General features: G+C 44.5%; 1 protein-coding gene across 2 annotated transcripts in view; it reads right to left on the bottom strand.

Annotated features, from left to right (window-relative positions):
• The window catches only part of galc (galactosylceramidase), a 62,938-nt gene extending 48,405 nt beyond the window's left edge, over positions 1-14,533 (bottom strand). Inside the window, exons 1-4 of one of the 2 annotated variants that reach the window (XM_033027705.1) lie at positions 14,354-14,533; positions 10,776-10,844; positions 5,957-6,020; positions 2,843-2,956 (exon numbers count right to left, since the gene is read on the bottom strand). In XM_033027705.1, the coding sequence (XP_032883596.1) occupies positions 2,843-2,956; positions 5,957-6,020; positions 10,776-10,844; positions 14,354-14,479 (373 nt within the window). In that variant the 5' untranslated portion in view covers positions 14,480-14,533. The remainder of the gene's footprint in view (positions 1-2,842; positions 2,957-5,956; positions 6,021-10,775; positions 10,845-14,353) is intronic. The other variant, XM_033027704.1, reaches the window with a different exon arrangement.
• Positions 14,534-15,642: the final 1,109 nt, after the last annotated feature.

Raw genomic sequence — 15,642 nt, 5'->3', positions numbered from 1 at the left:
TGCAGATGACACAAAGCTGAGGGGCAGTGTTAGCTGTGAGGAGGATGCTAGGAGGCTGCAAGGTGACTTCGATAGGCTGGGTGAGTGGGCAAATGCATGGCAGATGCAGTATAATGTGGATAAATGTGAGGTTATCTACTTTGGTGGCAAAATCAGGAAAGTAGACTATTATCTAAATGGTGGCCGATTAGGAAAAGGGGAGATGCAACGCGACCTGGGTGTCATGGTACACCAGTCATTGAAAGTAGGCATGCAGGTGCAGCAGGCAGTGAAGAAAGCAAATGGTATGTTAGCATTCATAGCAAAAGGATTTGAGTATAGGAGCAGGGAGGTTCTACTGCAGTTGTACAGGGTATTGATGAGACAACACCTGGAGTATTGTGTACAGCTTTGGTCTCCAAATCTGAGGAAAGACATTCTTGCCATAGAGGGAGTACAGAGAAGGTTCACCAGACTGATTCCTGGGATGTCAGGACATTCATATGAAGAAAGACTGGATAGACTCGGCTTGTGCTCGCTAGAATTTAGAAGATTGAGGGGGGATCTTATAGAAACTTACAAAATTCTTAAGCGGTTGGACAGGCTAGATGCAGGAAGATTGTTCCCGATGTTGGGGAAGTCCAGGACAAGGGGTCACAGTTTAAGGATAATGGGGAAATCCTTTAGGAACGAGATGAGAAAAGCATTTTTCACACCGAGAGTGGTGAATCTCTGGAACTCTCTGCCACAGAAGGTAGTTGAGGCCAGTTCATTGGCTATATTTAAGAGGGAGTTAGATGTGGCCCTTGTGGCTAAAGGGATCAGGGGGTATGGAGAGAAGGCAGGTACAGGATACTGAGTTGGATGATCAGCCATGATCATATTGAATGGCGGTGCAGGCTCAAAGGGCTGAATGGCCTACTCCTGCACCTATTTTCTATGTTTCTATTGTCATGCTGCAGATAAATCCCCAGGGCCGGATAGGCTGCATCCCAGAGTACTTAAGGAAGTAGCCCCAGAAATAGTGGATGCATTAGTGATAATTTTTCAAAACTCTTTAGATTCTGGAGTAGTTCCTGAGGATTGGAGGGTAGTTATTGTAACCTCACTTTTTAAAAAGGGAGGGAGAGGGAAAAACGGGGAATTACAGACCAGTTAGTCTAACATCGGTAGTGGGGAAACTGCTAGAGTCAGTTATAAAGATGGGATAGCAGCACATTTGGAAAGTGGTGAAATCATTGGACAAAGTCAGCATGGATTTACGAAAGGTAAATCATGTCTGACGAATCTTATAGAATTTTTCGAGGATGTAACTAGTAGAGTGGATAAGGGAGAACCAATAGATGTGTTGTATCTGGACTTTCAGAAGGCTTTCGACAAGGTCCCACATAAGAGATTAGTATACAAACTTAAAGCACACGGTATTGGGGGTTCAGTATTGATGTGGATAGAGAACTGGCTAGCAAACAGGAAGCAAAGAGTACGAGTAAACGGGTCCTTTTCAGAATGGCAGGGAATGACTAGTGGGGTACCGCAAGGCTCAGTGCTGGGACCCCAGCTATTTACAATATATATTAATGATTTGGGCGAGGGAATTGAATGCAACATCTCCAAGTTTGCGGATGACACAAAGCTGAGGGGCAGTGTTAGCTGTGGTAGTGATAGAAAGATCATAGTGCATTTTACTGTGGCCAATCAACCAGCAAGCCTTTTGGATGTGGAAGGAAACTGGAACCTTTAGGATGTGGAGGGAAATCCACATGGTCAGAATCAGAATCACACTTTATTCGCCAAGTATGTTTGCAACATACGAGGAATTTCATTGCCAGGTCAGTCATACAATTAAGAGTAACAGATCACTTCAAAACACATTTTAACATGAACATTCACCACAGTGACTCCTGCACATTCCTCACTGTTCTCTCATGTTAATATATATAGTGTTATGCAGAGTTATGTAATGTTAGGCACTGAGGGGGGCGTGGGATTGGGGGGGGGGGGGGGGGGGTAAATTAAAGAACATAAAGAAAGGACCAGGAAGAAATAATGGAGAAATTGAATTGATTTGACAGGAATTATGAAAAGAGATAGAAAATGGAAAAAATTGGATGGTCATATAAAATGTTGTCTCACTGACGTTGCCTCTTTCTGCAAGTACATTAAGAATAAGCAAATACATACAACTAATGTTAATAATAATAATACATTTTATTTATGGGCGCCTTTCAAGAGTCTCAAGGACACCTTACAAAAATTTAGCAGGTAGAGGAGAAACATGTAAGGGGAATGAAATAAATAGTAGAGACATGACTAGTACACAAAGTAAAGACAGAATTCAATTCAAAACACAATACGAGGCAATTAATGCACAGATGAAAAGGGAGGGGGACGTGGGGCTAAGGATAGGCAGAGGTGAAGAGATGGGTCTTGAGGCGGGACTGGAAGATGGTGAGGGACACGGAATTGCGGATCAGTTGGGGAGGGAGTTCCAGAGCCTGGGAGCTGCCCTGGAGAAGGCTCTGTCCCCAAAACTGCGGAGGTTGGACGTGGATGGAGAGGAGACCGGATGATGTGGATCTGAGGGACCGTGAGGGTTGGTAGGGGGAGAGGAGGTCAGTGAGATATGGGGGGGGGAGGGCAGATGGTGGAGGGCTTTGTAGGTGAGGACCAGGATTTTGTAGGTGATCCGGTGGGAGATGGTGAGTGATGTTGAGTGATGGGTGCTTATTAGAATTAAAGCACCAAATTCTCAGTTCAATGGTCAGTTTTTGATGAACCGTTTATCTACCTAAATTCCGTAAATATGTCATTTGGTGTTAAGCCACAAAGATTTCAACCAGTTGAACATTGTTATTATACATACCAACTAATTTAATATTAGGATTCCTTTTCTTTGCTTCTTTCATCAGCCACCACTCATATCCTCGGAAATAATTTTCATCATCTTCATAGTGCATATGTGACGGCTCTGTCCCATCTGTAAAGAGATATGATATCCTTCATATAGATTTTGTTAAGTGATGCAACTATATATATTAAAATATGTTAGATGTCTTAAGTTATGAAAGCTTATCACACTGATGGTGACAACACACACCAGATAGATTGAAAATAGATGACTGTCAGTTAACACTTAGGAAAAGATCCCAGCAATATGAGAAAGTTTTCCAAAATTGATTTGAAAAATAGGGTATATCAGTGAGAGACAGAAAGTGGAAGAAAGAGTGTGCATGCACAAAACTATGCAGATAAAGGACAAGAATTTGTTACGGTTATTGACCAATAACATTTATTTACTTATTTAAGTGGAAAGTCATGATCTTTCTATCACTATTTTATGTTCTCTCATGTTTGCACTCTTAATTTAATTCTGTCTTATATTTAAGCAACCAGTACGTATATCGCTCCATCATTTCCGATCTCATTTCAGTCAGTCTGATAATCTGTCAGGTTATCAGGGATGTCAAGGCAGACTTCCAAAACAAGCTGGATTCTGTTACCAGGATGTGTGAGACAGAGCCAGTGGGATAGGGGGATGCATTCAGGTGAAGCATGTGATGGCATTCTGACCATATCAGTCGCCTGGCATCTACCGATTAAACTGAGCTTCCAGCTTGTTTTGGTAGCCTGTCTTGACATCCCTGATAGAAGGGTCTCGACCCGAAACGTCACCCATTCCTTCTCTCCAGAGATGCTGTCTGTCCCGCTGAATTACCCCAGCATTTTGTGTCTATCCCTGATAGCCTTGCAGAGAGTTGTGAATTTGTGGAGTTCTCTGCCACAGAAGGCAGTGAAGGCCAGTTCACTGGATGTTTTCAAGCAAGAGTTAGATTTAGCTCTTAAGGCTAAAAGAATCAAGGGATATGGGGAAAAAGCAGGAACGGGATACTGATGTTAATGATCAGCCATGATCATATTGAATGGCCTACTCCTGCACCTATTTTTCTATGTTTCTTGAGACCATTCTTGGCAGCAGGAGAAGGGCAGTGGGTGTGTTGTAATAACAAATTAAACCAGGCTGTATTCAAATATTCTGCTGTTGCCCGTTTAGACTTCTAAAGCAACAAATTGTTATTTCTCCATATTCCGTTCTGTCCTTTTTAAGTTTGTAGTTTTAGTTCTGTTGTCTTTTATATTTTCATATCAATCCTCAACTTGAGGTGTGCTTTGTCATTTGAAAGGTGCCTGTCAATACTGTCAATCTTCCTCGGATTAGCTTTCATAGGGCTAAACTCTCAGAAAGTGACTGCCTAGATAGATACCCTATATGGGTTCTGAATTTGTGCACCAATCAACAGGCCATTCTTTGCTGATATTTACCTTTCACTTCAACAGTCTTCTGGGCCCACTTGCTTCAAGAAAACCTCCATCATTCCAGTTGCCAAGAAAAATAAAGTGACCCGTCTCAAAAATTGCTGCCCAGTAGTTCTAACATCGACCATAATGAAGTGCTTTGAAAGATTGTTAATCACTCACATTTGCCCCAGATGTCCCGACAATATACACCCCCTGGAATTTGCAGACAGATAAAATAAATCTTTGGAGACACCATCTCTCTTGCATTCAGCCATGGATCACATTGATAATATGAACAACTATACTGACCCAGCATTCTGAAGAAAAGTTCTGACCCGAAACATCACCTATTCTCCAGAGATGCTGCTTGACCCGTTGAGTTACTCCAGCAGTTTGTGTCTATCTTCAGTATAAACCAGCCTCTGCAGTTCCTTCCTACACAATAAGAATGCCTATGTCTGGATGGGGCTCCGTATTCAACTGGCTTCTGGATTGCCTGGCAGACCGGCAGACATCAGTTGGTTGGAATTAGTCGAAGTGCTGGAGTAACTCAGCGATCAGTCTTAAGAAGTGTCTTGACACGAAACATCACCTACCCATATTCTCCAGAGATGCCACTTGACCTGCTGAGTTACTCCAGCTCTTTGTGCCTTCTTCTGTTGAAAATCCCCATCATTTTCTGTTTTTTATTTCAAATGGTTAGCATTTTTATTCTTCCCAATGCATTGTTTTCTTTCCATATTTAAAATGTTTGACCTGTTCTGCACTGTCAGTTTATAGGATGATAAGTATTTCAAAAACTGGAATGACATCAAACAGTTTGCTTTTTCTGTTGTGCAGCTTGACAGTGAGCTGGACTGGAAGAGTCATATGGAGGCGGTGTACAGGAAGGAACAAAGTCGACTGTATTTTTTAAGGAGGCTGAGGTCATTTAACATCTGCCAACCCCTGCTGTGCAGTGTCTACCATTCAGTGGTGGCCAGTGCTCTGTTTTTTGCTGTGGCCTGTTGGGGAGATGGCGCCCGCATAGCGGACAAAAACAGACTGGACAAGCTGATCAGGAAGGCCGGCTCAGTGGTCGGGGCTGAGCAACGAAAGGTCCAGCAGGTGGCAGAGGCCAGAACTCTGAACAAACTGGGTTCAATAATGACCAACCCCACTCACCCACTCCATGCCCTGAAGGTGATCAAGAGCAGCATCTTCAGTCAGAGACTGATTGCACCAATGTGCAAAACTGAGAGACATAGGAAGTCTTGTATACCAGCTGCTATAAGGTTATATAATGCGCATAAATAACTGTACTTTTTTTTCATTCATTGTATTTTAACTTGTATTTTAACTTGTTAAGTATGGAAGCTATTTGAGGAAATGTGTGGTGTTATGTCTGTCTTGAAGCTGTCGTGGCACTGTAATTTCCTGTAAAGGATTATTAAAGGTATAATCAATCAATCAACTACCTGAATGTAAGATTAAAATGGGAGTTGATTTTTCTGCAGGGATTTAGCCCAGCATTGCTCATAACTTTCACAGTTGATCAGCGGAAACTTTACAGAAATGCTGCTTGGCAGATCTATCATGCAACACTAGACAATTTGGAGAACACAGGCAGAGAGACAACCTTGATAATGTCTTACTCAACGTCACAGTCAAGTAAATGGACTTTGACAAAAATAATTCCTACCTGTTGTTTGGGCATCACCACCAATCTCCACTTTCAAAATATGCAAAGATGCGCCGAAGTTTGGCTGACAACAGAAAACACATAATCTTAACAGGTTAGCGTGATTAGGTTATTAAATGCCAGAATTGCATTTCTATTCATCACTCTATAGTTTAATGAATAGCTGAAGGCGGATGCAAAACAATACTCTATTTATATAGAAAATGCTGAAATTACAGAGATTTTGTAGCACCTGCAAACAAAAAGAGCAGTTAAACTTTCAGGTAAATAAGCATTTATTAAATCTGGAAAACAAAAGACATAACTGGGAACAAATTATTCATAATAAAATGTCGTCAAAGTGGGCAATTATCTTTTGACCTAACATATCAAGCTTTGAGATGGAGACTGAGAGGAGAAGGGAGGAAAGAACAAAGGAGGCATGAAATTGTCACGGTAAGAAATCATAAGGATCCAGAAGAAATTGATGAAAATTGTCCTTGAAGGATTTCAACTATGCGGACAGACTAGAACATTTGATGTGTTTCATGAGGGGAAAATTGCAATGGAACCCAATGACATTATTGAAATAAGGATATAAGAAATATATAATTAGAGTAGATAAAAATAAACTATTCCCATCGACAGAGGGATTAAGAACTCGGGCATCGATTTTATGCATCGATTAGTTAGGATTTGGGATGCATTGTCAGCGGACATTCAAGTGTAGCATTCAAAAAGGAGCTGAATAAACATCTGAAAGGAAAGAATTTGCAAGGCTGTGGGAGCATTTGGATTACTCCTGTAGTCGGCATGGACTCAGTGGGCCAGTACTCCCTTCTGTCCAGCAACTATGTGTGATTCATTAGTGGGAATTCCAAAAACCCAGTTAATCTGGAATCGACAATCTTTCGAATAACAATTGAGTTTATTTCTACCCAGATACAGGGCAGGTTATGACAGGCCTTCGTTCTCGAGAACTGTTTATGACCTGCACAATTGACAAGTCAGAAATGAGGTTGCCTGACAATATATTTAAATAAAATCGCAGGCCAAACAAGGGCCACGTGTAGTTACACTGGAGCGTGTCATTCAACCAGACTTCTCTGCAAGATACAATGATATTGTTGTGAACGGAATTACCACACAGCAGAAGAAGGCTGCTCAAATACAGAGACTAAAATAATTAATTGTATTAATTAATCCAATTACAGGTGCACAACCTTTTATCCGAAGATCCAAATAACGAAAACCTCCGAATAACGGACATTTTTTCGGTCCTTGAAGAAAGGTCCTTGAAAACGTTCACCGAGGGCGGCCCGCAGAGGTGACAGCGGAACCTCCGGTCGGTCCTCGAAGAAAGGGGAACTAAATCCCCATTCATAAAAGAGAAGGTGAGGGTATATTGCGCGGGAGGGTTAATAATTGACAATATGCTGCTGCCTGCCCGCTGAGTTAAAAAGTTCCCACGGTAGACTCACGATACACAGTGTATCGTGAGTCTTGCGTGGGAACGTTTTAACTCAGCGGGCAGGCAGCAGCAGATTGTCGCTCCCTTCAATTTCACCCCACCTACACCCCTCTGCTTCCCGGCCATGTGTGTGACCCCTTCCCTCCCCTCTCCAGCTCCCCGCTCATTGCACAGGCGCGGGGGCTTTGCACTGTCTTCACGTCGGCAATGCCAGCAGGTCAGTGACAGTCACCGGAGACGTCAGGACCAACGGGACACCGACCCCCAGGCCCACTGCAAGCACGGAGATCCCAGAGACCCACAGCCAGCAGCAGCCCAGCCCCGTTCCAACTCCAGAGGAAAACTGCAAACTGGCCGGAGACGTCAGGACCACCAGAAGCCGCTCCCCGATGGGCCGCTACGGTGACAAGTGGCAGTTCGCCCACAGCCCGAGCTGCGCCCCCTCATCGGGACACCGACCCCCAGGCCCACTGCAAGCACGGAGATCCCAGACGCACCAGGTACGTCTTGTTCTTGGGGGGGGGCGCAGCTCGGGCTGTGGGCGAACTGCCACTTGTCGCCGTAGCGGCCCATCGGGGAGCGGATTCCTCTGGAGTTGGAGGGGGAGGGGGGTATTGTGCTGTTTGATCGCCCCCTACTATCCCAGGGACAGGGAGACAGGACGTTCACCGAGGGCGACCCGCAGAGGTGACAGCGGAACCTCCGGTCGGTCCTGGAAGAAAGGGGAACTAAATCCCCTTCATAAAAGAGAAGTGGAGGGTATATTGCCCGGGAGGGTATATCGCCTACCTGGAAGAAACCGGACATTTTTTCCAGGATGTCGTCTGCACACCAAAGCTCACATTTGGCGCTAAACATGGCACGCCAAAGCTCACGTTTGGCGCCAAACGCACGTCGCCTCTGCTGCACACGGATATAAGAGTGTGAAAATGTCGCCTTAGGCCGCCTAAGGGCATGTAGCCCCGCTAGGGTGAAATGAGTGCGAGAGGTGATTCAATGCTGCGGTCACATTTACAAATTCAGGAATTCATTCAATACACTGCATTTCACACAGACATTTATTCTGCAAGAAAAAACTACATTGAAGACTCAAACTCGCGACCGAGGAACTGACGGGATCAAGGCGCAAACTCGCGACCTTGCGGATATGTGCCGAGCACTCTACCACTGAGCCAGCCATTAAAATCTGCGCAAAAAAATTTCCATTCCGAAGGCCGACAAATTACGAATTACGAACAGTGTCTGGTCCCAAGGCTTTCGGATAAAAGGTTGTGCACCTGTACCAGCAAAACAAATCTATTTCTTTTTATAGTTGTTGATAATCTAACAGGAAGTAAATTGAAGATAAGACACAAAATGCTGGAGTAACTCAGCGGGACAGGCAGCATCTCTGGAGGGAAGGAATGCGTGACGATTCAGGTCGAGGCCCTTCTTCATGCTAAATTGGTTGCCCAAAAGAAAGAAAATAATCTCCAAGTGACTTCTACTTTCATCGCGTGCACGCACACACACACATGCACGCTCACTGACTTGTTCTAGTTGCTTTCATGAGATTGGTACAAGGATTGCCTTGAAAAATATCTCTTACTGAGGAGGTATGAGAAAAAAAACAATTAAAAAAATAATTTAAACAGTTAAATGAACTATATTATGAAAATACTCTATAAATTTTGTAAATCTAAAAAAAATAGAAAATGCTGACAACACTCAACAGAAGGTAGACAAAAATGCTGGAGAAACTCAGCGGGTGAGGCAGCATCTATGGAGCGAAGGAATAGGTGACATTTCGGGTCGAGACCCTTCTTCAGTCTCGACCCAAAACGTCGCCTATTTCCTTTGCTCCATAGATGCTGCCTCACCCACTGAGTTTCTCCAGCATTTTTGTCTACCTTCGATTTTCCAACACTCAAACACTCAACAGAAGTATCACTGAAAAATGGTATCATTTTTCAGTGATACAGTTAGCATCAGGTATCACTGAAAAAAATAGTGTTACAAAAATGATAACTATTCTAGAGTCAAGCGTATTTAATTGTCATATGTACCGAAACAATACAATGAAATTCTTGCAGCAGCATAACAGGTCTGCAAAGACAATTCTCAATAGATAACATAATGAATAAACAAAAAAAATTAAATTAAAAAAATATGCATAAATGTCATTACTATTCACAATCACTGCTTTTCTTATAGAAAATTGAATCGTGCTAAACAATTCCTAAAACGCGAACAAAAATTACAAAGTTTCACGAAGTAAAACTAAACCGAATCTAATAATTTCCACAATAACCAATGCATGTTAACTATATCAATTCTTATAATTATCTGCTGCACTAGGAAGGAAGCCTTTTAAACTTGATTGCTTTTTCAGCTACAATTGGAAGCAATTTAAAAGGCTGAAATCACCGAGACAAACATCAAAGCAAATTTCATTTAAACTTTTTACTTCTATTAACACAGAACTGTTTTCTTCTGTGCATCAATTGTCCCCTATACAATTAACATAAGAGCTCAGTGTAGATTTAAATGTAAGATGTAAGTGTTCCCATAGCTCAAACACTGATCATGCAATTTTAGGCAACGACATGAAAATTTACTTCAATGAACAATATTACTGTGCCGTGTTCAACGTTAAACTATTCCAATGCTTGCTACAATGTTGTTTTCAATCAGGCAGCATCCATTCTATAACTTCAAGTAACCCCGGCATTCCCTCTATCCCTCCCACACCAAAGTTATACTAGCTTCACGTTTTCACCCAATAAACAGCTAAAAATGGCCTGTTTAATTTATCATCGTTACATTTATTGTTCAATATCTCTCTCCACATGATCTATGATCTCTCCACATCACCATCTATATCTCTTGTTTCCCTTATCCCTAACCAGTCTAAAGAAGGGTCTCGACCCGAAACGTCACCCATTCCTTCTCTCCAGAGATGCTGCCTGTCCCGCTGAGTTACTCCAGCTTTTTGTGTCTATCTTAGAAATTTATCATATGCTTTCTTTACCACTCTACCACCTACTGTGTTTCAGTGGGCTATCCATACATCAATACTTAAAGGTCTTGCCGTTAACTGTATACTTTCCCTTTACATAATTGCCCTCCTAAAGTGTATTATCTCACACATGCTCAATTTATAATTCATCTACCATATTACTGAAATAAGCCATGGGACTCTTAACTATTTAGTTTGACATTGAGCTACAGTTAAATTCAATTAAATCAGGATAGTATAAATACCGCCTTTTGCACACAAAAAATAAAATGTTACCCACAGCATTGCCATTTTTTTCAGGTTGTCAAATATTGCAAACTTTGCTTTATCCGCAATATTCACCAATTCATCAATCTGAATTTAAATCCTACCTTGAATAAATAGTCCAAGATTTGGCTGCGATAAGGCTCTTGGTAGTTTACAAGAAGTCGTGAAGTTGCCTATACCAAAATAATTTAACAATTCTTAATCATTACTTAAAATGAAAATGCAACATCAATTATAGATAGATAGATAGATATATAGATATATAGATATATAGATAGATAGATAGATAGATACTTTATTGTCATTCAGACCTTTCGGTCTGAACAAAATTATGTTGCCTGCAGTCATACACAGAATCAATAATAACAAAACATACAATAAACACAAATTAAATATCCACCACAGTGAGTTCACCAAGCACATCCTCACTGTGATGGAGGCAAGGTCTTAGTCTCCGTTTCTTCCCTCCTTGTTCTCCCTCTGCGCTGAGGCGATCGATCCAGGCCGAAGATGCCGCTCTCCAGTCCAGCGGACCTCCGTGGTGATGTCGCCGCCACCGAAAGCCGGAACGCCGCAGCATCAGCTCCGGGCCGCCGCCCCAGCTCCAGGTCCCACAGTCTCCGCTCCAGGCCGCCGCCCCAGCTCCAGGCCGCCGCCCCAGCTCCGGGTCCCGCAGTCTCCGCTCCGGGCCGCCGCCCCAGCTCCGGGTCCCACAGTCTCCGCTCCGGGCCGCCGCCCCAGCTCCGGGCCGCCGCCCCAGCTCCGGGCCGCCGCCCCAGCTCCGGGTCCTGCAGTCTCCACTCCAGGTCCCACAGTCTCCGCTCCAGGTCCCGCAGTCTCTGCTCCGGGCCGCTGCCCCAGCTCCGGGCCGCCGCCCCAGCTCCGGGCCGCCGCCCCAGCTCCGGGTCCCGCAGTCGCCGCTCCAGGTCCCGCAGTCTCCGCTCCGGGCCGCCGCCCCAGCTCCGGGCAGCCGCCCCAGCTCCGGGCAGCCGCCCCAGCTCCGGGCAGCCGCCCCAGCTCCAGGCCGCTGCCCCAGCTCCGGGTCCCGCAGTCTCAGCTCCGAGCCCCGCTGCATCAGCTCCAGGCCGCCGCCGAAAGCCAGAACGCCGCACCAGCAAGTCGGGCCACCGCTGCCTTAGCCCCGAAGACGGCCAGCCTCTCGTTGGTGAGTCCTGGCTGGCTCTGCCTCCGGAGCCTCGGAGTCGGTCGCAGGTTGGAGGCCGCCAGCTCCGCCATTAGGCCTCAGCGCAGACGGAGGCAGAGAAGGGGGATACGACACGAAAAAGTCGCATTCCCCCGGAAGGAAGAGACAGAGAACATGTTTCACCCCCTCTAACACAACCCAACAAACTAAAACTTAACCAAAACAAGACAAAAAAAACAACAGAAAAAAGTAAAGACAGACGGACTGCAGGCGAGCCGCAGCTGTTAACAGCGCCGCCACTTCCGGAGATCATTTAATTTCTGTAAATTATACCATTATTGTTCAACATAAATGGCAAAGTACATAGTTGTTATGCTTGAAGTTCCAAGTTCAAGTTCAAGTGAGTTTATTGTCATGTGTCCCTGTATAGGACAATGAAATTCTTGCTTTGCTTAAGCACACAGAAAATAGTAGGCATTTACTACAAAACAGATAAATGTGTCCATATACCATGATATAAATATATACACACATGAATAAATAAACTGATAGTGCAAATAACAGAAAGTGGTTGGTAATAATCAGAGTTTTGTCCGAGCCAGGTTTAATAGCCTGATGTCTGAGGGGAAGTAACTATTCCTGAACCTGGTTGTTGCAGTCTTCTCTGAAATGTAGGCATATTAATTGAAGGCTAATTATATTTCAAAAGAAAAATAGGAAGGTTTAAAACAGATGGAAATGAGAAAAAAAATAGTAGTTACTGGAAATCTAACTTAAATGCAGACCCACTATGCTGGACAGGTTTGAAATTATGACAGTAGAGAAATTATTTTTTTGCTGATATGAGTTATTGATTTGACATGTTGACTTTCTCTCTCCGACACTGCCTGCCCTTCAGAATGTTTTTGTTTCAAACTTTCCGAATACAAAATTTTATTTGCGATGTACTCACACTGAATGTTATCGTCCATATTATTCATTAATAATGGCAAGTATCACAGCAGTGCAGTGTATCACTGCACGAGTATCGGCAATGTGGGCTGCTTATTGAGAGTCCTGCTATGGCAGGTGGGGAATGTAAATTCAGGTACTTACATAAATTTGACATTTTCTATAAAACTAGTATTCTCTACATCTAGACACAAGGAACTGAATGTAGAGGAAAAAAACACAAAGTGCTGGAGTAATTAGTAGGTCAGGTAATATCTCTGGGAAAAATGGATTGGTGACTTTTCAGGTTTGGACCCTTCTTCAGACTTCTCATAGAAACATAGAAATTAGGTGCAGGAGTAGGCCATTCGGCCCTTCTCAGAGACTGAAGAGTCTCAAACCAATACAACAACGATCCATGTTCTCCAGAGATACTGCCTGACATGCTGTGTTGCTCTTTTTCTCTACATCTAGTTTATCTTGGCGTCAGGTTCAGCACACATTGAGGGCCAAAGGGATGTTCCTGTTCTATTTTATGTTCTAAAAACTACCACTAACAATGGATATCAACTATTCACACAAAGGGCATCTGGTTGGTTGACTGATATATTTCAGGGAGGAAGATCTATGATATTGATGTGTTCAGGCCTGTAAGGGACTCCAGAGTAACCTATGTGGGTATCAGGAGATATCTTAATTCAAGGCGGAAAAGCCTGTGATTTGAAACCTATCATGTCACCTATTCAAACGATAGACACAAAAAGCTGGGGTCTCAGCATGTCAGGCAGCATCTCTGGAGAAAAATAGCTGGTAGACCTTCCTCTGCCACCCATCCATGTACTTCAGAGATGCTGTCTGACCTGCTGAGTTACTCAAAGAATTTGTGTTATTTTTTTGTGCAAACCAGCATCTGTAGTTCCTTGTTTCTCCATCTGAAATGCAGATAAACAAGTGTAGACTTTAATGGCAATACTCAGGTGTGCGGATATAAAGGGGAACTACAGATGTTGTTTACACCAAAGATAGACACAAAATGCTGGAGTAACCCAGCGGGACAGGCAGCATCTCTGGAGAGAAGGAATGGGTGGAGGGAGACTAGAAATATGTGGATGGGTAAGGTGTGAAAACAGCAGTTCGAAGGGGACAAAGATGTCTCTCTTCAGATCAAAGAGGACAATAATCAAGAAAATGTAGAATGGATCATTGTTGGCCAAGGGGAAGGTGACAAGGATGCATATGATCAGTAAAATTAATCAGGACAGAGAAACTTGTCAAGAGAACTAGGATGTGTGAGGGATGGAGAGAGTGGATGCAAGGGTGCCTTGAAGTTAGAGAAATCAATATTCGTAACGCTGGGGCGAAATATGAGGCGCTGTTCCTCCAATTTGCGCTGGGCTTCACTCCGACAGTGGAGGAGGCCCAGGACAGACTGGTCAACATGGGAATGGGAAGGGAGTTATAGTATTAAGGGGGTTGCAGCGGGTCAGAAGCTTGCTCTGGACTGGAACAGCATTGGCACGATGGGCTGAACAGCCTCCTCCCGTGCCGTGTCGCGCCGCGCCGGTTAACATTGCCCTGGGCTCCTTCCCCCCGACACCGCTGACTCACCCCGCCGCCGCTCAGGCCGCCGATGCCGTCAAACTCGGGGCCCAGGCCGGGCTTGTCGTCCAGCCGGTAGATGGCGGCCCCCGCCCGCGGCAACACAGACAAGCACAGGAGCAGCAGCGCCGCCATGACAGGCACCCGGTCACATGACCACAGCCGCCCGGGTCACATGATCACAGCCACAGCCGTCAGGGTCACATGACCCCGCGCCATCGTCACTGAGGGGAGGGGGCGTGGCAACCGGAGCACCACTGGACACTGTGGGTGACAGTGCAATAGCACATCTGTACACTGTGGGTGACAGTGCAATAGCACATCTGTACACTGGGTGACAGTGCAATAGCACATCTGTACACTGGGTGACAGTGCAATAGCACATCTGTACACTGGGTGACAGTGCAATAGCACATCTGTACACTGGGTGACAGTGCAATAGCACATCTGTACACTGGGTGACAGTGCAATAGCACATCTGTACACTGGGTGACAGTGCAATAGCACATCTGTACACTGTGGGTGACAGTGCAAAGCGCTGGGCATGACACTGCAATAGCACGTCTGTGCACTGCCACTGTTGGCGATACATAGTGCAACAGCACTACTGTGCATTGTGGGCGACTACAATAGCACGTCTACACCAAAGATCTTAGAGCTCTAAGATCTTTGGTCTGCACTGTGGTGACAGTGCAAAACACAGGCGGATGGGGCAGCGTAATTATACATCTGTGGGCAACAGTGCAAAGCGCTGGGCAGATGGACAGTGCTATAGTATAGCACGTCTTCACTGGTTGACAGGGCAATAGCACGTCTTTGGGTGACAATGCAGAGTACTGGGCAGATGGATAGTGCAGTAGCACGTCTGCACTGTGGGTGACAGTGCTCAGCAAAGATAATAGAGGAATCTTTGGTGCTAAGCGTTGGACGGACGGGGCAGTGCAATAGCACGTCTGTGCGCTGTGGGCGCACGAGAGTTTAAAAGCATGTATGCACTATGGGCGACAGTCCTATAGTACAAAAGATGCACAAAGTGCTGGAGTAACAGCGGGCACATGGTTAGGAGACGGTTCGGATCGGGATCCTTCAGACTAGAATAAACCATAGTATAAACCAGACATAGTATCAACCAGCATCTGCAGTTCCTTTTTATTGTATTTTGAGTGTAATAGTACGTCTGCGTGCAATATAGGCAACAGTGCGTCTGCGTGCACTGGCTGACAGTGCAATAGTGCATCTCTGCGCTGTGGGAGAAAGTAATAGTGCAATAGAATGTCTAGAGTGACCAAATTAAAAAT

Source organism: Amblyraja radiata, chromosome 9, assembly GCF_010909765.2.
Source record: "Amblyraja radiata isolate CabotCenter1 chromosome 9, sAmbRad1.1.pri, whole genome shotgun sequence".
Lineage (NCBI taxonomy): Eukaryota > Metazoa > Chordata > Chondrichthyes > Rajiformes > Rajidae > Amblyraja > Amblyraja radiata.
The sequence above is the reverse complement of the archived record's forward strand: the minus strand, read 5'-3'. Positions and strand labels throughout refer to the sequence as shown.